At 39.6% G+C, this 24,489-nt stretch overlaps 1 protein-coding gene across 7 annotated transcripts; it reads left to right on the top strand.

The window, feature by feature from the left end:
- The first annotated feature begins 6,846 nt into the window (after positions 1–6,846).
- gdpd2 (glycerophosphodiester phosphodiesterase domain containing 2) lies at positions 6,847–23,760 on the top strand. 7 transcript variants are annotated; one of them, XM_077020993.1, is made up of 18 exons: positions 6,847–6,988; positions 7,218–7,264; positions 7,376–13,359; positions 13,430–13,466; positions 13,612–13,779; positions 15,216–15,319; positions 15,518–15,611; positions 15,695–15,754; positions 16,888–16,986; positions 17,121–17,214; positions 17,483–17,622; positions 18,057–18,139; positions 18,247–18,406; positions 18,483–18,686; positions 18,815–18,963; positions 21,309–21,456; positions 21,856–21,938; positions 22,298–23,760. In XM_077020993.1, the coding sequence occupies exons 5-18, from the start codon at positions 13,696–13,698 to the stop codon at positions 22,365–22,367; spliced, it is 1,572 nt and encodes a 523-aa protein (XP_076877108.1). In that variant the 5' UTR covers positions 6,847–6,988; positions 7,218–7,264; positions 7,376–13,359; positions 13,430–13,466; positions 13,612–13,695; the 3' UTR covers positions 22,368–23,760. The 7 variants fall into 7 exon arrangements, with proteins under 7 accessions (XP_076877108.1, XP_076877105.1, XP_076877107.1 ...); XM_077020990.1 differs by having other exon boundaries at positions 13,327–13,359; XM_077020992.1 differs by having other exon boundaries at positions 13,455–13,779.
- Positions 23,761–24,489: the final 729 nt, after the last annotated feature.

Genomic DNA, 24,489 nt, shown 5'->3' on the forward strand with positions numbered 1-24,489 from the left:
CGCTACATACTGTTTTACTACGCAACACACTGCTTTACTACGCTACATACTGTTTTACTACGCAACACACTGCTTTACTATGCTACATACTGTTTTACTACGCAACACACTGCTTTACTACGCTACATACTGTTTTACTACGCAACACACTGCTTTACTATGCTACATACTGTTTTACTACGCAACACACTGCTTTACTACGCTACATACTGTTTTACTACGCAACACACTGCTTTACTACGCTACATACTGTTTTACTACGCAACACACTGCTTTACTACGCTACACACTGTTTTACTACGCTACACACTGTTTTACTACACAACACACTGCTTTACTACGCTACATACTGTTTTACTACGCAACACACTGCTTTACTACGCTACATACTGTTTTACTACGCAACACACTGCTTTACCACGCTACATACTGTTTTGCTGGACACTTTGTGAACTTCACTATGATTTTGATTTTCTCCTTGGGGAGACTGTCCCGATGTTTTCTGAAGTAATCTGGTACTGTTCCATTCTGGTTCCCCTGAGGTTTAATAGAGCTATCTTCCTGCTCTGGCTCAAGTGTACGGGGAGTTGACACTAATGCCCTCATACTAATACACTATACTAATACACCATACTAATAAACTATACTAATACACTATACTAATACACCATACTAATACACTATACTAATACACCATACTAATACACTATACTAATACACCATACTAATAAACTATACTAATACACCATACTAATACACCATATTAATACACCATACTAATACACTATACTAATTCACCATACTACTAACACTTTACTAATACACCATACTAATACACTATACTTATACACCATACTAATACACTATACTAATAAACTATACTAATACACTATACTAACACACTAACACTGTAGCCTATAGAAGGCTAAAGATTCCTGATTTTTTTCTGCTTTATAAAAGTCTCTACAAATTTCCAGTATTTTCTCATCCTATTCTAATAAATATACTGAGAAATAAATGGTCATTATACCATTGCTAAATGTAATGGTGGTCTGAAATATTGTGAAACATACAATTCTCAATAAAAACAAAAGTATATGGAAACCTACATTTTACACACAAAGCTTCTTCAGCAGCTGTTATGACACAGGACGTAATGTGCCACACCAGCTATAACAGCTTCAGCTCTTCTGGGAAAGATTTTCTTAACGTCTCAGAGTGTGTCTGTGGTATTTTTTGCTCATTCATCCAGAAGACCATTTATGAGGCCACACACTGATGTTGGACGAGAGAGCCTTGCTCTGCTCCAGTTCATCCCAAAGGTGTTGGGCGGGTTGAGGGCTGTGTGGGTCAGGCAGGCTCCTACACACCAAACTTTCCCAGCCATGCCTGGAACAGAAAAGGGCCTTCCCCAAGCTGGAAGAATACACTTGTCCAAAATGTCTTGGTATGTTGAAGCACTATGATATCCCTTCACTGGAAACAAGGGCCCTAGGCCAACCCCTGGAAAACAACCCTAGCTCCAGAGTGTGCTTGAGTGCTTTACTCAACTCCATCTGTGCTTGGTGGGAGGCAAGTGGTGCAAAGATGGTGGACAGACTGTAAATTATAGATGTGCAAAAGATTTTGATAGTATGAGACCTGAATTCCTTGATTGGAATTTAACTATTATTACTATTATTAACTATTATATGTAAATATATTACATATATTTAACTATTCATATTTAACTTGTTCTATTTTTACAAGGTTTCTAACCCGAAGATGGTTACATTTTTCTCAGTCCTGTTACCAAAACTTGTGTGACATTTTAAAAGCCTGTTTAAAAGAATGCCAGCTAATTTCTTCGATTTTCCCTCAAGAAAAATACAATTTCCTGAAGGGATCCGTCCCAAGGGATAAATAAAGCTCTATCTATCTATCTATCTAAGAAAGTGTTTATTTTAAAGAAATGGTCGACTACATGTTCAAATAATTTATATTTATGACTAAAACATCACTATATATGCACACGTTATATTTTTGGAAAAGATGCAAAGCCATTTTTATCTTTTCAAGAAGACTCAAACCTGAAATTAATATTTTTTTATATCATGTAATTTATTAAACAAATAGATAATTGATTGACCAAACATAATTGGAAAAAAAGTGGCTTATTTTTTTATTTTTTATTAAAGAATAGTCAAGTAACAGGAATGAAGATTGGGTAACAGGAATGAACACTGAGTAACAGGGACATGTGCCATGTGTGTGTGTGAACTTCTCTGGCCTTTTCTAAGACATCTTCTCTAATCTGGCCCAGAGCTCTTTTTTAATTTCCATATAGCGACTTGTGACTGGCCTCAGGAGTGGGATAATACACAAAACATCCTCAAAAAAGTACGTCTTCACGTGTTGGCCAGAAAAACCTGTTGACCCCTATTTTGTGCATGCAACGGATCTCAACATGTGTTTCATCATATCTATGATGATGCCCGGATATAGGTCACTCTCGTACTTAACAACACACCATTTGCCAACAACTTCAGGACTTTGCCACTGAACTTCCATGGCTTCCATGGGAGTCGTCTGATGACTGAATTTGAAATGCTTTGCATTAAAGCAGTAACAGGTCAGGTTTTGTTTGGCTGTGCACATGCAGCTGACATCCCTGTATGTCAGTTCTCCTCGGGCTATGGTCACTGCCTGATGCATCCTCATGGTGGATGGTGTGATGGAGCTGCCCTCCACCACGATGTACACAATACAAGTATGGACATTGGTTTCATGATATTCTAAGTTGATAACCAAATGAAGACACATATAATTTATTGGTTGGATTTCCCGCCAAAAATACAGGACGTGACATCACACCACTCTGGGGTAGGACTATAAAAGGCCTGATGTGAATTGTTTGGGAAGAGAGGTTTTTTTCTGGTGGCAGAGCAGGTAATGCTAAAAGTAGCAAGTATCTTGATGATTGAACTGACAATTGATTTGAGTCTTTTGTGAACTATCACATTAAGTTTTTTTTGTATGTCTTAGTTTGTTCCTGTAAATAGTTTTCTTGCCTCTATATGGGGATTAAATAAACACCACTACTTCTTTGCACCCTACTTGAACCAGACCCTGTGCCTTCTCTGCCGGTCACTCACAGATGGAATTGGTGGAACATCATTGGGCATCTCCAAAACATTCTAAAATGTGGTTGTTGCTAGGTAACACCATTTTATTGACAACTGAAGTCTAGTTCTGCTTGACATTTCTGCCTTCAATGTTTGCAACACTATGCACAACATTTTCACATTCCAACAAATATACACACTTGCCCTACAGCCTCCCTTACACATTTTCACATTCCAACAAATATACACACTTGCTCTATAGCCTCCCTTACACATTTTCACATTCCAACAAATATACACACTTACCCTACAGCCTCCCTTACACATTTTCACATTCCAACAAATATACACACTTGCCCTATAGCCTCCCTTACACATTTTCACATTCCAACAAATATACACACTTACCCTACAGCCTCCCTTACACATTTTCACATTCCAACAAATATACACACTTGCCCTATAGCCTCCCTTACACATTTTCACATTCCAACAAATATACACACTTACCCTATAGCCTCCCTTACACATTTTCACATTCCAACAAATATACACACTTACCCTATAGCCTCCCTTACACATTTTCACATTCCAACAAATATACACACTTGCCCTATAGCCTCCCTTACACATTTTCACATTCCAACAAATATACACACTTGCCCTACAGCCTCCCTTACACATTTTCACATTCCAACAAATATACACACTTGCCCTACAGCCTCCCTTACACATTTTCACATTCCAACAAATATACACACTTGCCCTATAGCATCCCTTACACATTTTCACATTCCAACAAATATACACACTTGCCCTATAGCCTCCCTTACACATTTTCACATTCCAACAAATATACACACTTGCCCTATAGCCTCCCTTACACATTTTCACATTCCAACAAATATACACACTTGCCCTATAGCCTCCCTTACACATTTTCACATTCCAACAAATATACACACTTGCCCTATAGCCTCCCTTACACATTTTCACATTCCAACAAATATACACACTTGCCCTATAGCCTCCCTTACACATTTTCACATTCCAACAAATATACACACTTGCCCTATAGCCTCCCTTACACATTTTCACATTCCAACAAATATACACACTTGCCCTATAGCCTCCCTTACACATTTTCACATTCCAACAAATATACACACTTGCCCTATAGCATCCCTTACACATTTTCACATTCCAACAAATATACACACTTGCCCTATAGCCTCCCTTACACATTTTCACATTCCAACAAATATACACACTTGCCCTATAGCCTCCCTTACACATTTTCACATTCCAACAAATATACACACTTGCCCTATAGCCTCCCTTACACATTTTCACATTCCAACAAATATACACACTTGCCCTATAGCCTCCCTTACACATTTTCACATTCCAACAAATATACACACTTGCCCTATAGCCTCCCTTACACATTTTCACATTCCAACAAATATACACACTTGCCCTATAGCCTCCCTTGCACATTTTCACATTCCAACAAATATACACACTTACCCTATAGCCTCCCTTGCACATTTTCTTGGACACTTGATGCATTGCATAAACTGCACGTGGAAGTGGTTGGTTGTGGATGTCCATGTTGTGCTGGTGATATCTGGGGACTGTGTGGAGGGGTGATGAGATGATTCTAGGTCTTCCCTGTATTTTTCTCGTTCCTTCTTTAAATATCTTTCTCTCCTCTCTGGGTCAGCATCACGTCGAGCACGATAACGTCGTTACTCTTTATATGAGTAACAGGACTGAAAGTAACAGGACTGAGTTTTTAGCATAGAATTAGCAAAAACATGAAATATAGCTACATCGTGGCTATAGTAATATCATGAGGACAGTGAGCACATTCTAGTGATTTTCCCAAAATGTGTATTTTTAAAATAAACAAATTACATCTAAGAATTAATTTAGGTAACAGGACAACACATTAAGATTGAGCTCCTCAGTCATAGTTACAATATGATCAAATATACAGAAAAAGACAAGGAGAAAACTTACTTTTGTACCCATGACCTTCAAAAGATCCAACTGATGCAATTTCCTGTTGAACATGTGATGTGTGGAACTTTCCAAATATTTCAGATGGGGTAATGTGATATGGTAACAGGACTGAGTGAAAACCTAGGGACACAACTAAAATGTGTATTTTAACTTAAATATTCAGGATTTCCTATGAAAAAAATATTTTTAAAGTATAGATGGGATATGGAATCATACAACAATGCAAAAAAAAATTTAATAATGATATTCCATGGTAAAGTGTATAGTTAGAGAGTGGGTACATCTAACAAATGGTCTTTTTTCAGTGTTCTAGATTGTTTTTATTAATGTTTTTAATTATATACCTTAAATTTGCCATTATGCCAATGTACAAGTCATTATGAATTATAATACAATGTATTTTACAGTTATTGTTTGTGCCCATTTATACATGTAATTGCCTGGGGACGGAAATGGCACCGATTCGGCGGAATATACGTTGTGTGTATATATTTTTGTAATGGTTGAGACATAACAGAGTATATAGACACTTGCTGATGAGGCTGAGGGTTTAGTAACATAATACAGGAAGATGATGAATCCTGCAACTAACATCTGGAGTCATGCAACAGGCTTGGCTAGGATGTATTAACCAACCAACAACTATGATCTAATAATACTTACCCAATACTACTAAGAAGACAAGATAGATTTCACACACCCTATGCACACACTAGTTACTTGAACAGAACACAGCAGCAGCTACAATCTGATACTGGCTCGACAAGGATCAAGAAGCACAGCGCACTATGTTCATGGTCCATTGCCTCAACTGCCAAGTACTCAGACCACCACACAAACCTGGACTGACCTTCAAAACAAAGTGACAAGGACACACACACAATACCTTGCAAGCTTTTCCTTGGGGTCATCAGGAAGGCACCTCTCTTCGTTGGTGTTTCGATGAATTAAATCGATTTCGATTTAAATTTAAATCATCATCAGCAGAAACGCTCAAAACCAGAGAGGACAAGCCAGCAAAAATGCAAGAGAAGATATATATAGCTTCTATATATCATTTTATATTACAAACTCACAACACTAAAGCATTATATATATATATATATATATATATATATATATATATATATATATATATATATATATATATATATATATATATATATACATATAAAATAAAAATATATTACTGTAAGTCTCTTTTCTATGGTCTTCCTTTCAGACTGATCAGATGCCTCCAGTACATCTCAACCTCAGTTAGAATTCTTATATCACTGCACACAGTGCACCTGTCTTCAAGCACACTGGCAACCCACATTTCCCACATTAAGATGAAAATGCTTCTTCTGACCTTCAAAGCTCTACATGGTCTGGGGCTCATGTCATGGCTTTCTGAACTTATTTTTCCTTTCCAACACTGAGATCTCCCAACTCTGAACTTCTTACTGTCCACAAACTAAACCCTCAACACTCAACACCCTGCCTCGCCTCATCCGTAGCTGTTCACATCGTTACTTAAACCTTTCTTCTTCTGTTTACTCTTCTTAGTTCTTGTAAAGCGTCCTTTGGTTTGTGAAAGGCGCTATAGAATCAATGTTTTTTTATTTACAATTATATAGTTATTTATTCTCCTTTTATTATATTTATATCTCCTTTTTACAATTAGGTTAGGCTCTCTTGCCCCTCCCCCGTAGGTTTCAAGTTAAATTCCTGCATTCATTCATCTCATTAGTATTCCTCTCCCAAGCGGATCTGAGGGCTGGAGACACGCACAGAGATACGAAGAGTCTTCTAGGAGTTTAGCTGGATGCTCTAAGCGTCTGGAAATTTGAATACGAACCAATTCTCTCGCGTAGGTAAGACATACCACGGTTCCCCCAACGGTTCAGGCTACTAACATGATCAACATGCAATGAATGAACAGATTTAATTTGATTTATGACATTTCATGAACTTTAATAAACTGGCTCTAGTATGATTAAACATCAAAACGTTAAACAAATTAATGGTCTTTCATTAGGCATGGTCAACAACTGTTGTCTATTAACGTACTAATTCCTGCATCTTCATTATTATATTTGTTAGAACTACCAGGAGAAACTATCGGCAGACCGATAACCAAGTCCAGTGAGGTAAGAATAATTCGCTTGATATGGCTTCTGTGCGACAGTATAGATCAGTTTCAAAGTGAAACTAATAGACCAACAAAAGAACATTTTAATAGACCGGTTTTACTCTTCTAGGCTATAATTGACTTTTGTTGTGTCATGATGGAAATCACCTGTAATACGTGTCCAGTTTCCGACAAACCAGTATCCTTACAACGTTGAAGCGACAATGTTAGAAAAATAATACGGAACTATGTTTTTATTTGCGTATTTGTCACATAGGTTTATAAATTCTAATAAACAATAGTAGTTTCTAATAAAAAGAAGTAGTACACAGAAATAAAATACAAATAAACAGAAGTAGAAGTTAACGTATTAGGAGTTGTCGTGGTAGCAGTAGTAGTACTAATAATTATAGTATTAGTAGTAGTGGTAATAGTAACAGTAGTAGTAACATTGGAAGTAATAGTAGTAGTAGTAATAGTAGTAGTAGTAATACCTAGTAGTAGTAATAGTAGTAATAGTTATAGTTGTAGTAGTAGTAATAGTAGTAATTGTTATAGTCATAGTAATAGTGGTAGTAGTAGTAATAATAGTAGTAATCGTTATAGTAATAGAGGCAGTAGTAGTAGTAATAATGGTAGTAATCTGTATAGTAATAGTATGAGTAGTAATAGTAGTAGTAGTAATAGTAGTAATAGTTATAGCAATAGTGGTAGTAGTAGTAGTAATAGTAGTAATAGTTATAGTAATAGTGGTAGTAGTAGTAATAATAGTAGTAATCGTTATAGTAATAGAGGTAGTAGTAGTAGTAATAATGGTAGTAATCTGTATAGTAATAGTATGAGTAGTAATAGTAGTAGTAGTAATAGTAGTAATAGTTATAGTAATAGTGGTAGTAGTAGTAGTAATAGTAGTAGTAGTAGTAGTAGTAGTAGTAATCGTTATAGTTATAGTAATAGTGGTGGTAGTAGTAGTAATAGTTGTAGTAGTAGTAGTAATAGTTATAGTAATAGTAGTAGTAGTAATAGTAGTAATAAGTATAGTAATAGTGGTAGTAGTAATAATAGTTATAGTAATAGTAGTAGTAGTAATAGTAGTAATAGTTATAGTAATAGTGGTAGTAGTAATAGTAGTAATAAGTATAGTAATAGTGGTAGTAGTAGTAATAATTATAGTAATAGTAGTAGTAGTAATAGTAGTAATAGTTATAGTAATAGTGGTAGTAGTACACATGAACTCTGATCCCTGCTTTGTTGTAGAACTGGATCTGAGTGGATGTACATCAAAGAAATACTAAAAAAAGCAATCAAGCAGAAGTGAATGTTAATGACTGAACCACAGACAGGTCCACAATCAGTCAAACACAGGCCAGCAATATCCATGAATATCCTCTTACCTGCCCTTACACACCGCTCACCTGACCTTACACACCACTCACCTGATCTTACACACCGCTCACCTGACCTTACACACCACTCAGCTGCCCTTACACACCACTCACCTGCTCTTACACACCGCTCACCTGCTCTTACACACCGCTCACCTGACCTTACACACCGCTCACCTGACCTTACACACCGCTCACCTGATCTTACACACCGCTCACCTGATCTTACACACCACTCACCTGACCTTACACACCGCTCACCTGACCTTACACACCGCTCACCTGATCTTACACACCGCTCACCTGACCTTACACACCGCTCACCTGACCTTACACACCGCTCACCTGATCTTACACACCGCTCACCTGACCTTACACACCGCTCACTTGACCTTACACACCACTCACCTGACCTTACACACCGCTCACCTGCCCTTACACACCGCTTACCTGCCCTTACACACCGCTCACCTGCCCTTATACACTGCTCATCTGGCTTCAACATGGCTCTTAAATCTATCAGGTGGATACCAGGATTAAAGTTTAAATTGATGTTTGTGTGTCCCCATATTTAGTTTTAGTTGGCCAGATATCTCCATATATGTTTTAAAATAGCGTCATGCATGAGGGAGGCTTTACTAATAGCAACTCATTGTCATCGAGGAGTCTAAGAAGTGTGAATTACACAAATTTGAGAAAAATCTTTTGCTGGAATGAAAGCTTGTTTATATAAAGGGGTCTGAAGGATTTTTTAGATTAAACCATCTTCATGATTTTAATTATATTGATTATTTATTTACTGTTGCTTTTTCAAAACCAGTTGTATATAAATAATAAATCCACATTGTCAGGCGACATTTCAACTATAATAACATGCACTTTACAGGAACGTGCTGGACCTGTTTGTTGCGTGCACGTGGCCTTTTGCAGACATGGTTATACATGTAAAAGCACAAAGGATTATCAGTATTCATACTGATTTCAGTATTGAGTAACTCATTGTTTCTTCTCTAACTCTACAACTATTCACTTCATACCTCCAAGAAAAATATTGATCTATTCAGGTTTTTCTGACTTTGAGTATTCTCCCTGGCATCTCCATTCCTCTGCCCCAACTGAATCCCTGTACACTGATCTTATCATCTATGTAGAGCTCATCAGGTTCTGGGGACTTGAAACTTGATCTTCCAGCATTGTGAAGCACAGCGAGATGCTTTCTGTAGTGTTGAAAGTGTGGTGGCCAGGTATGCAGACTCCTGGCAACCCCACTGCTGGGACACCAAACCACTTTAGAGATGTTCACTTTAGAGATGCTCACTTTAGAGATGTTCACTTTAGAGATGCTCACTTTAGAAATGTTCACTTTAGAGATGTTCACTTTAGAGATGTTCACTTTAGAGATTCTCACTTTAGAGATACTCACTTTAGTGATGATCACTTTAGAGTTATTCACTTTAGTGATGCTCACTTTAGATATGTTCACTTTAGAGATGCTCACTTTAGTGATGCTTGAGCCATCTGAGATTTCTTAATTTATTTATTGAGGTTTTAAATGTAAGCTTTTAATTTAATTTGGTTTAGGTTTAACTTGAGTAACAGGTAAACAAATGTAAGGCTTCATTCTGTTTGGGCCAACCCATCCTCTGTGTGCTAGTAGTAGTATTCTGTTGTGTTAACAAACCAGATTTTGTTCCTTAAATTGTGAACTGTCTGTAAAATTATTTTCTTCAGAAATACATGGTATTTGGTGGCACACCATAACGGCTGCACTAGTGCATTCTGGGAGGTATTGTAACTGTTTTGTCATTTAGTCTCATACACCACGTGTTTTGGGTTCACAGAGGGAACAAGTTCAGAGGTCAATAAAAGTGTAGCTACTGTTTCACCCAATGTGACCCCGTGTCCTGTATTGGGATTCACAGTCAGCTAAACTCTTTCATACACCACTTCCTCCAAGAAACAGGCGCGTGTTGAATATGACAGGATTTAATGTAAGAAAGTGTGAAACTGAAACAACAGAAATACAGAAATGCACTCAGCACACAAATCACAATATGCAAATTAACCAGAAAATGAATCTCTCTACGTAGCAGGCACATTGGAACTGGATAACCACCATTATAAACGAAATTGAAGCAGATTCACTATACAATCACATACACCAGACATCTCAAAACCACTACAAGAATAGACTCACTCGTATTGCCACTCAGAGGGGCACGGACGTAATTTTGGGGGGGGACGGGGGGGACATGTCCCCCCCACTTTTTCAAAAAACGGTTTTGGTCCCCCCCAGTTTTTACGGTTAAAACCAAATATTTAAATAGCGACGAATCCATGTCCCCCCCACTTTTGAAATCAAAATTACGTCCATGCAGAGGGGTAGAAAGGGGTAGATGGTTTCAGGTTGCAGGGTACTATGCCTTACTTGCCTCATGAAGAGTTTTTCCTTTTGCAGCGAACTACACAAACTTGCGCCCTCTATAGGCCTGAAGAAACACTTAAATAATAGAGTCTCCATTACAAAAAGAGTATTATAACTTTCATTTGTTTGATTAAACATTATTCAATTGAGTTTCATGTATTCTATTAACTGATTACAGGACACATTCCTTATCATGACAAATATTTACCCTGTAAAGTACGACAAAGTCTGAAGCTGCATCTACTTTCAATGTGATCACTGCATTTCACACCTCCACACCTTCTTTACAAAGTTCAATTGGTACAAAGTGGTGCAATAGATACCCTAATCTCTAAATTAAGTTATTTATTATAGACCAGTGAATAGATCTCGCACTAAGATAAAAATGTGACGTATGGGTGTAGCTAAATCAACAATATCAGTAAACACACACACACACACACACACAAATATTGATTTGATTTTTATTTCTATTTTGTTCATTCACTTAGCATTTTGTAAATTAACAAAAATTAATTACACTAATTCTATTACATTCCTACTCACGCTTCTATTAATACCTCTATTAACACCTTTACTAACATATTTAATAACACCTATATTAACACAGATTAACACCTCTATTAAAACCTTTATTAATACATATTAACACCTCTATCAACAAACTATAGTAACACCTCTATTAGGATCTCTATAACACCTCTATTACAGCCTTTATTAACACTTTTGTGTTCTTACTTTACATGCTTCATATAGTACAGTGGGAGACCATTGTGCAAGACCTTTTAGCCTGGTTATCCACAAGACCCTGGTGAGAAATGGCTTTGAAGACTTGGTTGAAGGAACAATAGATATAAAATCAGTGATGCTTTTTTTTATCTTATAATTATTTAGAAGACTATTTTTGTGTCTGAGTTGGTTGTCTTTACTTTGTATGCAGCTGTATGCGTACATGTGTAAGATTGTGTGCTGAAATGTTTTCTGTTTTCAAATTTGACGACAAGGTGAACAAAGCAATCTTATCTCTTATCTTCTGTGATCTTAATTTCTCTACCGTGCCAAATTCCTTGGCATGTCAATGGGTGTGTGGGGAGTGCAAGTGAAATTTGGATTATGATTTACTGTTTTTTTACAAGTCAAAGCACTTACTGAGAAGGGAGGTTATTTCAGAATGTATTTGATTTGTGTCTGTGTGACATATAAACCTGATGTTTAATCAGCACTGCACTACCCTGTTATTTGTGTGTTACTGCTTTCTGCAGCCCTGACGTCCATAAAATAATCTGGATTCTCCAGGTTTGGTTTGAGACAAGGGACCAAAGGTCTGAATAATGACCCCAGTCTGTGTCCTGAGGCAGCAGGATTCTGCTTCTTTATGACTGCGTATCAGGACACAGGGAGTGCCACAGTGTTGGCACAGCTGACACGTAGAGCTGGTGGCTTTAGCTGTTGTCAGTGTCTTGAGCTGTTTTACAAAGGAGCTCCAACGGTGACTGGTGAAAGCTGAAATAACACAAACTAATGGTGTGCTGAAATGTCAGTGAATCAGTTAAATGTGTTTTTTTCTGTGTAGTCTGTGGAGAGATGAATACTTTAATTCCTGGAGCTGTAGGCCCTCTTGTCCTGAACACATCACGCTATACTTTTAGCTTACGCCTTGAACCCTGTGTTTACCTTGGCTGGTGTGTTTGGTGCTTGGTGGGTTATGTGTCTTAGAGATTCTTATATTATGGTCTGTGTGCTGTATTGTGATCTTGAACACGAGACCCATTTTTCATTGGCGTGTTTCGACATGCGTTCAAGGGAATTATGAGTTTCCCATTACAGGTGAAGCAGAGCACTAACAATTTTAGACACAAACTGGCTCTGTTGCCTCCTGTGCACCCCAAGCCATGGTGCACCCGTCCAGTTACACACGCTGGTGGTTAAACGACATAAATTACTATTATATGTGCTAGAGGAAGCGCCAGTGAACCACAAGGAAAATCTTATTGCAGTTTAATTGCGAGTATCAAGGGTGTTGAGGGATATACATTTGATTTTCGTGGTCAGTTTAATAGTGATAACATATCAGCACACCAGGAAACATATATTAGCGCGTTAGTGACCCAGAACTGGACCTTTGACCTGTGCGTGCTCAGTCCTGAATAAGCGTGTTGAGCTTGTCCATTATGGTTCTACGCCCATCTTTTTTCTTCCTTTCTGTTCATCCATTCATCCTCTCAACCGTCCATGCGTCTGTAAATACCCCAACTTGTCCTGGCTGGAAAGACGTCCACGCATTTGCAACCTGAAGCCGGAGAAGTAAGTGTGTGTGTGTGTGTGTGTTCAGTCCCTAACTGAAGAGCTGGTTTAACTCTCCTGATCTCTCAAGGTTCTTGTGTTCTTCTTCTTCTCAGGCAGAGCTGAAGGTGATAACTCCACACACAGAGCTGAAGATCTTTCATTACTCCACACACAGAGCTGAAGATCTTTCATTACTCCACACACAGAGCTGAAGATCTTTCATTACTCCACACACAGAGCTGAAGATCTTTCATTACTCCACACACACAGATACATCCGCAGAACTTCAGTAGGAGGCCACAGTTTGTTCTTCTCGTCTTTGAGCGAATGCCTGTGCTGCTGTGAAGAGGCACCATGTGTTCGAGGAACGTGCTCCATGTCTGCGTCCGAGGAACCTACAGCTGCAGCTGTGAGCGGTCGGAGGGAAGCAAGCACAGAGTGAGTGTGTGTGTGTGTGTGTGTGTGTATGGGTGTATGTGTGCTATGTGTGTGTGTGTGTGTGTATGTGTGCTATGTATGTGTGTATGTGTGTGTGTGTGCATATGTGTGCTATGTATGTGTGTATGTGTGCTATGTATGTGTGTGTGTGTGTGTGTGTGTGTGTTGTGTGTATGTGTGCTATGTGCTATGTATGTGTGTGGGTGTATGTGTGCTATGTATGTGTGTGGGTGTGTGTGTGCTATGTATGTGTGTGGGTGTATGTGTGTTGTGTATGTATGTGTGTGTGTGTGTGTGTGTGTGTGTGTGTGTGTGTGTGTGTATAGTTTAAGTGCCTTCCTAATGCTGACTAACTCCACTACTGTTAGAACAGGAATTGCATGTTAATTTATTATTTACTTTTAGCCAATTGTTTTCAGTCTCTTAGTGTGTGTTTCAGTGTTTTTAGTCTGTTGTAGTGAAATAATCTAGCGTGTGTCTGCACTCCATGTGTCTCTTTTCATCTAAATCTACACCTTGTGTGCTTGGTGTAGAGATGTAGTCGTGGCGAAACGTCTGTTTATGGGAACTTATAACAGGCGTGTTTGTTGGAGCAGAGAGTGGGTTGTGTATCTTGGATCTTATCAGCTGCCTGTGACCTGGGCAGGTTGAGGGCTCTGATACGTGAGATTTGTTTGTCACCCTTTGACACATTCGGCATCTAGTGTCTCATCAATCTGTCATTCATGAACAAGCGAAACTCAACATGAGTGAACGGTGGCTGCTTCCAGAGATGGGCCGGCCTGTTTGGGGGGGGCGTTTGGAGGGGGTGTTTCTTTCCCACAGAGAAAGGCCTTTAAGAACATAAACATGTCCAGGGAGAGAAAATGGAAAAGTGTTTTTGATGCAACATGTGATTAAGATCTTATCTCACACCTCTGTGGTGTAGTGCACCTAAAAACCCTCCTCCACAGCGCCCCCTAGAGGCCAGATATCCCCCTCTTGGTCCTTTTTTTCAAGGAGAGTAGATGCACTGTGAATGTTCCACCCGATAATAATGTGTTCTCTGTGTTAGTCTACAGGGCAGTAATGATGTTGTGTATTATTTAATGATGTTCTTGTACATTGTTTAAAATTGTAATACATCTGTGTGTGTAACCTGCAGAAGCAGAAAACATCTGCGTGTGTAACCTGACCGAGCGGATGCTGTAGATGCTTTAGCTGTGAATATGTTCTGTTTTTATATGTTCATGTTTTCACTGGCCCGTGTAATTATTTCATCACCTTAAACATAATGGAAAAACAAACATATCTGTGAGTGAGGACAGTGCCACAGTTTCCAGGACAGCACTACGTATTTCCAGTTTGACTGGTATCATTATTGCGAGGGAAAGTAGTTCTGAATGTGGTCATGTGGGAACTTGTACATTGAGTGTTCCTCCTGGGCTCTTGTGCAGTGTGCGTGGTGCTGGTCCATCTTCACGGGTCTGACGTCCCTCGCCACTGTGGGCTGGCTCTACTTTTGTTTTGTTGCGTACAATGACAGCAACGGTTTCAACGGGTGAGGAAGCTCAGGAAACGTGCATCACGCAAATGATTACACCATCCAAAAATTAAATAACTGTAACTATAAAATAACTATATCATATATCTATAATTATATACCATTGTCTTTGTTTTACAGATTATACGTTCAAAAATGTTAATCTGAGCCTGTGTGGTAGACAGCTGACTGTGGTATTGCTGTGTGTTTTAACAGAAAAGCGTTCGATGCGTTGAGAGTGTGGGTGAACTGGTACAACGGCTGTCTCATCCTGTCAGCAGTGCTGGCGTTATACTGCCTTATGCTCTTGGTGAGAAAAAGATCAATAGCTGTAATATTTAAGAATGTGTAATGTGTCATTTTGTTGTAACTAAAGCTGCTGGTTTGTTGCAGCTACTTTCTCTGCTGCTGTTTGCCATAAAGGAACCGTTGGACCTACACTGCTTGCATAAGGTACACCAGCCATGCAGGCGTTATACCAGTGTTATACCAGTTATACCAGTGTTATACCAGTGTTATACAAGTTATACCAGTGTTATACCAGTTATACCAGTGTTATACCAGTGTTATACAAGTTATACCAGTGTTATACCAGTTATACCAGTGTTATACCAGTGTTATACCAGTTATACCAGTGTTATACCAGTGTTATACCAGTGTTATACCAGTGTTATACCAGTTATACCAGTGTTATACCAGTTATACTAGTGTTTTACCAGTTATACCAGTGTTATACCAGTTATACCAGTGTTATACCAGTGTTATACAAGTTATACCAGTTATACAAGTGTTTTACCAGTTATACCAGTGTTATACCAGTTATACCAGTGTTATACCAGTGTTATACCAGTTATACCAGTGTTTTACCAGTTATACCAGTGTTTTACCAGTTATACCAGTGTTATACCAGTGTTATACAAGTTATACCAGTGTTATACCAGTTATACCAGTGTTATACCAGTGTTATACCAGTGTTATATCAGTTATACCAGTGTTATACCAGTTATACCAGTGTTTTACCAGTTATACCAGTGTTATACCAGTGTTATACCAGTGTTATACCAGTTATACCAGTGTTATACCAGTTATACCAGTGTTTTACCAGTTATACCAGTGTTATACCAGTGTTATACCAGTTATACCAGTGTTATACCAGTTATACCAGTGTTTTACCAGTTATACCAGTGTTATACCAGTTATACCAGTGTTATACCAGTGTTATACCAGTTATACCAGTGTTATACCAGTTATACCAATGTCAGACGCAGGACCAAGTTAACGTAAATCAGTTTTACTATTTTGCAATAGTTGATGAATGACAGGTTTGCTGATCTGTTAAACCTACAAGGAAATTCTTGACCTTTTGTACAGTAACAAAACATTTTCTCTAATACTGCCTAGCTTTTAATGTCTATTTGTGTGCTGTGCCATTGTATAGTATATATGTAGGTTGATTCCTAATTTAATTGCATTTAAATTATTTCTTAAATTGAATTCTTCATTTATTTAATCTACAGAGTGTTTTAAGTGACGTGAGCATATGTGTACTGTGTGTATCCAGCCTGTGTTCTTCTCGTGCTGGGTAGGTGCTGCTGACGGTGGGTCTGGTTATCGTGGCGCTGGGCATAGCAGCCGTATGTCGGTTTTGGACAGAAGAGTGGAAAGTGGTCCGACTGTCACTGCAGGTGCAGAACCAGAACGACTCCTTCGTCGACACACACGACCCGTGTAATGGTGTGATTGTCAGACGTGTACTGGGCACCGCTGTTTTCTCATACTACTACATTCACACACGTCCACCCTCTCTACTGCCCCCTAGGCCACGGGGCCCTTCCTGCACCTCGCAGCCGTGACTGCCCTGACCATCATCAGCTGGTTGGTGTTCCAGAAATGCCACAGAGCTCAGCGATCAGGTCAGCAAACCCCGCCGGGCTCTGAGGTTGACACACAGGCACGGAGGAACCGTGTTGAATGGCCTTCGAGATCAGTTCTGGGTCCCATAACAACTCCTTGACTGTAATATGACACTTATAGCTTACAACTAACATATAACAAGTCTTTTTCTGCTCCTCGGATATGAACCTCAGATACTTTGAACAGCACCAGTAAGTAAATGTGAGTGTACTCATGGTATGTTTATTGGTGTTGAACACATGCAAATCTCTGTTTTTGTGTTTGCAGTTTCGAAGATCCTCATAATTGTGGCATTTATAGCAGTTATTATCATGGTTTTCCTCAGTCCCTTGACCATTAAATCTGCCTGCATTTGTGACAAGCTGCCCCCCAAACCGGGTCTGGTTGCACACCGCGGGGCTCCTGTGGTGAGTGTCCTGTGGGGTCGCTTGGATCTCCTGCGTGTCTTCAGGTCTTCAGCTGCCTTCCTTTGTGTCCGCTCCCACAGAGGTTTTTTCCCCTCGTTAAACAAATGTCAGGATGAATCACTTACGGTTGTTTCATTTACACAATTTGTTCCCGGATTTAAAGCTGTCAGTGTGAAACAGAGTGAGGAATGTGAGAATGTGAGGACTTTTAGACTCAGTAGTCTCAATTACCAGTGCATTCATTCCTGAGACATGTAGAAATTACACAGTAGTATCTTTCGGACTGATTGATCTTGAAATAGGCCTAGACATTAAATTGCCATAGACTTGAATAAATGACAGATGTGATGGTACAGACTCCATGTGAATTCATATGTTTAAGGACTTCATGTATTTATGGCCCTCATATTCTCTCTTTGCCGTGTGCTGTTCAGTTGGCCCCAGAGAACACGATGATGTCATTCAGTAAGAGCGTCGGGTGCGGTGTCGTAGCCTTTGAGACAGATGTCCAGCTAAGGTACTCCACACCCCTCAGGACGCCCCTCAGGACGCCCCTCAGGACAGTGGGCTTACTCTACTGCTAGTGTCAACTGTGAGGACTAATATCTCTGTCTCTGCCTTCAGCAAGGACATGGTGCCTTTTCTTATGCACGACAGTGGTACACAGTTTCTGCAAAGGACCACTAACGTGGAGGCAGTATTTCCCAACCGAACATTCGACAGCAGCAGAGACATCACCTGGAAGGAACTGCAGGAGCTGAATGCTGGTGGCTGGTTTGTGAAGGTCAGACTGGAAAAGCTTCTCCTTCCACTGTGGGTGTGAGCTGATTATAAATGCAGGTTCTCTGCTGGTCCTGCAGACAGACCCGTTTTGGTCAGTGTCCTCGCTTTCAGAGGAGGAAAAGACAGCTGCCCAGAACCAGATGATTCCATCCTTCACACATCTCCTAGAACTTTCCAATAAACACAATATCCCCCTCATCTTCGACTTAAAGAATGACCAACATGGTAGCTGCGGTGACGTAGTGAAGACCATCCAGGACTCTGGCATCTCACAGCACTTGGTAAGCTGAACCTCTGTGGCCAGACCTGGAACAGTATGGATTGATTTTTGCTTCCCTTAATCATAGATCTAGATGTCATAGTGTCATTTTTGAGTTGCCATTGGATGTTATGTCTTTGTTTTGTACAGATATGGTGGCTTCATTCTACACACAGGGAATGTAGTAAAAAGGAATATCCAGATTTTCAACACGTCTATGCTGATCGAACATCAATGGACAGTGATGGCGGATCCTGGCTGAATATGCAGTTCAGTGAACTGAGTACGGAGGAAATTAGGTCTGAAGCTTTTACACTCTTCATCTGGCATGCAAAGACTTGATGGCTCTATGAATGTGGAATCCTGATACTGTTTAGATTACGGTTAGATTAATGTGGAGTGTTCTGAAGAAGCTCTGGTAAATGGCCACATTTTGAAGAAAAAGTCCATTAATCTTAGGATTAATAGAGATCTTCATAAAGCACTGACCAGTGTGTTAGAACGCTTGAAAGAGAGGGGCGGGTCTAGCGCTGGTGGCTGGATGGACATGTTCCACGCCCTATCAGAGAGAGGGGCGGGTCTAGCGCTGGTGGATGGATGGACATGCTCCACGCCCTATCAGAGAGAGGGGTGGGTATAACGCTGGTGGATGGATTGACATGCTCCACGCCCTATCAGAGAGCACAGAGCAAAATCAGCAGGGAAGAAACAGGACAAGAGTTGGAACCGCAGACACAGACTATCGGGCAGAGGTCCAGAAAGACAAACAAAGGACTAACAGGAGAAAAGCCAAAAATATGTTGGTACTCTGACAATGAGCAGTAGAAAGAGAATAACTCAGGAATGCCAAAATGAAGCAATGAGACTTTGAGAAAGGGTGAAGGTTAAAGGTTATGGCTAGGGTAGTTTGCTTTAACTGTAACTGTTGCCTAACTACAAAACAGGGCCGGCGCCAGAACTTATACAGTGGGGGGGGGGCATCAGAAAATTACTAGTTCGCCCCACAGCGAACTAGTAACTCATTGAATCATAAATATAGATCAGAGGTAAATAAACCCTGAACCCTGAATAATTGGGTCTTATTATTAAGGGGGCGGGACACTTCGCCTGAGGGGGCGACGCCCCCTTTCGCCCCCCCATGGCGCCGGCCCTGCTACAAAATATTCTTAAACTTACAACAAATAGATTGTTTAAACATTTGCAGTGGTGTTTTTCCGTATGTGAAAACCTATATAACAGCAGGAGCGTTGAGCAGATGTGCAGTTAAGATCCTTCCACCTGCCTAATCAGTTAAGATCCTTCTGTCTGCCTAATCAGTTAAGATCCTTCTGTCTGCCCAAACAGTTAAGATCCTTCTGTCTGCCCGATCAGTTAAGATCCTTCTGTCTGCCTAATCAGTTAGGATCCTTCTGTCTGCCCGATCAGTTAAGATCCTTCTGTCTGCCCAAACAGTTAAGATCCTTCCTCATTGTGGTTCTGTAACCCCTCACTTCAGCTCAAAGTGGGGACCACTAACCTGACATTCTTCTCTAAGATTTATTCATATCATTTTGAATTTTACTGTTCCTTCTAGTCCCCCCCCCCCCCCCATGACCTGAGATTCCCTTCAGTACGCTTCATGGATTTGGTTCGTTTTAACGTGTTAATGCTTTTCTCTCCCTCAGTTCCGCATTTCTGACAGATATTGGCTTGTATGACCTGCCCGCAGTACTAGGGAGGGTATTGCACAATGCACACCTGTGTTTTTTCATATAATGGAACCGTAAACAGAATGTTTGGCAAGTTTATGAGATTCTTGCAGATTGTGTCTTGCTACCTCGGGGTGTTTTCATATCCGTCATCATAACACAATATTCAACTTCACAGGGGATCACAGAGGATTACACTCATGCTCATGTTTTAATGGGGATTAATCAAGCAGACCCTAAGAAATGCTTCTCTGTCTGTGACCTTTGTGTTTTTTCATGGAGCATCTACAATCCAATCTCATTGGCTACAATTACATTGCCAATCCCATTTCATTGGTTACATTTAGATCTATAGTCGTATCTGATTGGTTACGGTTACATGCACACAATAACCCAACTAAATTCTTAGTTTGTCTTAAAAACCCAGAATGCCGAATGAAGTGACCCATTCGTTGTCCTGTTTAAATGTGCAGATGATTCAGCTGAACACTGAACATTGTTCACTTACTCACACATTAGTTTCTCTTTTTTTTTTAAATCAGGCTGTGCAGTTTCCACTGTAATGCTGGTGTTTTTACGACTCCATGAAAATAGCCTCTGGCCATTACACACTTGACAGTGTATTGAAGGAATTTCTGAAACTGTTGCAAATTTTCAGACTGATCATATAAGCTTAAAAGTTTTGGCAAGATTCATGTTGGACCACTGGTGTACATTTAAGCATAACTGATGATGGGCACCAGTTCATTTGACGTCCACAGCTTGCACAGACGTGATTCACTGGTGCTCACATACTTTGTCCTTCCTGGATTGTAAATGTTTAAATGGGCTGTTCAGTATATGCAAAAAAGTTCATTCAGTTGTTGGTGTGTCGTTATTGTGGTAATCTATTAACCTGTGTGTTTGAACACCTGTTCCACTGATTGAGTCTGCTGGTGTTTCTTCTGTGTGTGTAGTGACCTGCGGAGCTCCAACGTGACGGTGAACCTGTGGACGGTGAATGAACGCTGGCTCTTCTCTCTGCTCTGGTGTGCAGGAGTCACCTCAGTGACCACCAACACCTGCCACGTCCTCAAAGACATGACCCAGCCCGACTGGCACCTGGTGACCACCACCACCACCACCACCACTCCTCCACCACCACCACTCCTCCACTCCATCACTCCATCACCTACACCACTCCACCACCACTCCTCCTCCTCCATCACTGCTCCATCACTCCTCCACCACAAACAGGGTTCTGAGGTTCATACACGTCTGTTTAAGAACTAGTCAAGCAGGCAAACTGTTCATGGACAACAATACAACAATATGCATTTCCACATGTATAATATGTATATTTAATATGCAGTTTCCACATGTTACAGGTGTGTGTCTGTGTGTGAATGTGTGTGTATATGTATGTGTGTCTGTGTGTGTGTCTGCGTGTGTGTGTCTGTGTGTGTGTGTGTGTGTGTGTGTGTGTGTGTGTGTGTGTGTGTGTGTGTGTGTGCATTCCCACAGACACCTCTTGTGTACAGGGTGATATGGATCACTGCTGACCTGGTCTCACTGGTTTTGATGTCCATAATCTTTATTTTTCAAAGGTAAGAGCTGCAGTGTGTAACTGAGGTCAGATGTGTTAGTGAGTTAAGAGCTGCAGTGTGTAACTGAGGTCAGATGTGTTAGTGAGTTAAGAGCTGCAGTGTGTAACTGAGGTCAGATGTGTTAGAGGAACACATGCTAATGCTAACTGGTTGTGCAGATTCCTAAATGCTTTTGCTTGTTTATATTTCACTGGTGTGAAATATACTGTATGCTGATGTGGCAGGGAAAGCAATTAATTTATGCATGTATGCAAGCATACATGAATAATAATTATAAATGGAACCTAAAGCCATAATTATTATGGACTGTGTTTTCTGACAAATACCAAAACTGAATTTTTATTTGTATCTGTGTACAGGAAAACACAAGCAAGAAGTCACATTTTCCTGCTGGAATCGGAGAGAAGGATACCCCTTCTTAGCATCTGATTAGAAAGACGCATTTCAACTTTATATTTTCCATAATTCAATGTTAACAAGGCTTGAAGCATTTTTATGATAAGGAGAGACGTTGAAAACAGCACAAACACTTGATGTGAAGTAGCCTAGAATTCAAAAATGTTTCATGACATCTTACACACGACAGCAGAAATAAGAAATAATCTTGACATTATTTTAGTGGACTTCCAGTTCCACAGTACCCTGGTTTAAATTTTAACCACTAAAATGTCTGCACTAAAAGTGGCATTTAATAGTTAATTAGCATAAATATTACAATTTAGTCTGACATGGCTAAACACAAGTGTCAGCTGGATTCAGTGTTTTGATTTGATCTGAATGTGTGAATGTTTACGGTGATGCAGGCACCTCCTCACACCAGTTTTCTAAAATTAATTGCCGACTTTAAACAGATTTATTGATTTCAGCTTACATTTATAACTTCAGTTACTGTTTTTGAAATTTATCTTGCAAAACATTTCAAGGGGACTTGCTGCTAATCCAGAAAGACCTTACTTCATGTAGACCTTCATTCAGACAGACCTTACACCAGGTAGACCTTACACCAGGTAGACCTGACTTCAGAAAGCTAAATACACAAACTTTACTCTCTCTCTTCTAGTACTAGTACAGAAGTGAGGGATTGGTGTCTACTGACTTCACTGGGTTTTTCTAATATGTAAATAAGTTCTTTTTAAAAATTGCATTGCTACAGTTCACATGATTGGCATCTACAAAAGACATTTTACTTTTTTCAAAATGTATTTATATCAGTATTCATTATTATGTCATAATAATCTAGAAAAACACAGTATATGAGGAAAAAACCAAACACAAAAGTGTCGAGGAAGTAAAAATTCAAAATAAGTCCACACAGTCCACATTTCAAAATCTGAATTTTTGAATAGCAAACAAAAGTCTTCATTATATTCTATAAGAATATTTACTTGATCACTTATTATATTTGTTAATTGAAAACTAGTGGGCTCTCATTTATGAAATATTTTTTTTACTAAGAGAAACAAAATAGATGAGCGTGTACACTGTTTCAGGAGTCGATCCCATTGTAACACCTGGTAAACAACAGGTATGTCACGTTGAGGACCCCGGCCCCGCCCTTTTGGGCGTGTGTATACGTTGTCCATGTGCATCGTCTGCGTCTGTGGAACTACGTGGTTATGGTTGTGTCTTGTGATAATCTGTCTCACCTGTGACTCGTCTCGTAATCACGTGGGGCTAATGTGGTTTGTCTATTTTATGTGCGCTCGCGCAGTGTCCTGTGCTCGTCGTTGTCTAAAGTTTACATGTCTCTGTGTGCGTGTTTAATTGTTCCACGTGCGCTATTGCGCAATACTCGTATAAAATAAAAGTGACGTCTGTCGCAGCCAGGGATTCTGTGTCTCATTCTTCACTCCACCCCGTTCGTCACAAGGTAAACACTCACTATCTGTACCGATGGGTGTAAAGGTGCCGGCTCATGTTTGTAGGAAATTTGACAAAAAATACTGTACTGTAGGGAGAAACACCTCCCTATGTGTGTGTGTGTGTGTGTGTGTGTGTGTGTGTGTGTGTGCGTGTGTGTGTGTGTGTGTGTGTGTAAGATGAATGCTATAAAGACATTCTTCATATTATGTTTTACTTGTATTTCACATTTTGATCTAAATTCTGTCAATATTAGCAAATAAAAGCTGTGATCTTGTTTTTGGTCTTAATATACGGGTATATTACAGTTTTTTATGACTGCTAACGTGCGTTTGTCCAAATCTGTAGTCACAAAACTAAACACAGTGAACACAACAACAGTCTTCAGTGGCTATACAATTCCTAAAATTCATGTTTTTGCACAAAATGCAGTCATTTAACATGTTTCTATAATGCTTACATTTTCTATACACACAAGGCTATCCAATAAAAAAATTCTGGATAATTTTTGTCTTATTTACAAATGCTTGCACACAGCATGTCAAAAATGAAAACCTAAGGTTCAAAACCTTAAACATACAGCTGAAAAGCTATTACTGTATGTTGAGAAAATGGGTTTTTGCTTAGCAGTAACATTTGACTTTCGTCTAGTGGTTTTTCCAGCTTAGAGTACCTTGTGTTCAGGACTATC

Source organism: Brachyhypopomus gauderio, chromosome 11, assembly GCF_052324685.1.
Source record: "Brachyhypopomus gauderio isolate BG-103 chromosome 11, BGAUD_0.2, whole genome shotgun sequence".
Taxonomy (NCBI): domain Eukaryota; kingdom Metazoa; phylum Chordata; class Actinopteri; order Gymnotiformes; family Hypopomidae; genus Brachyhypopomus; species Brachyhypopomus gauderio.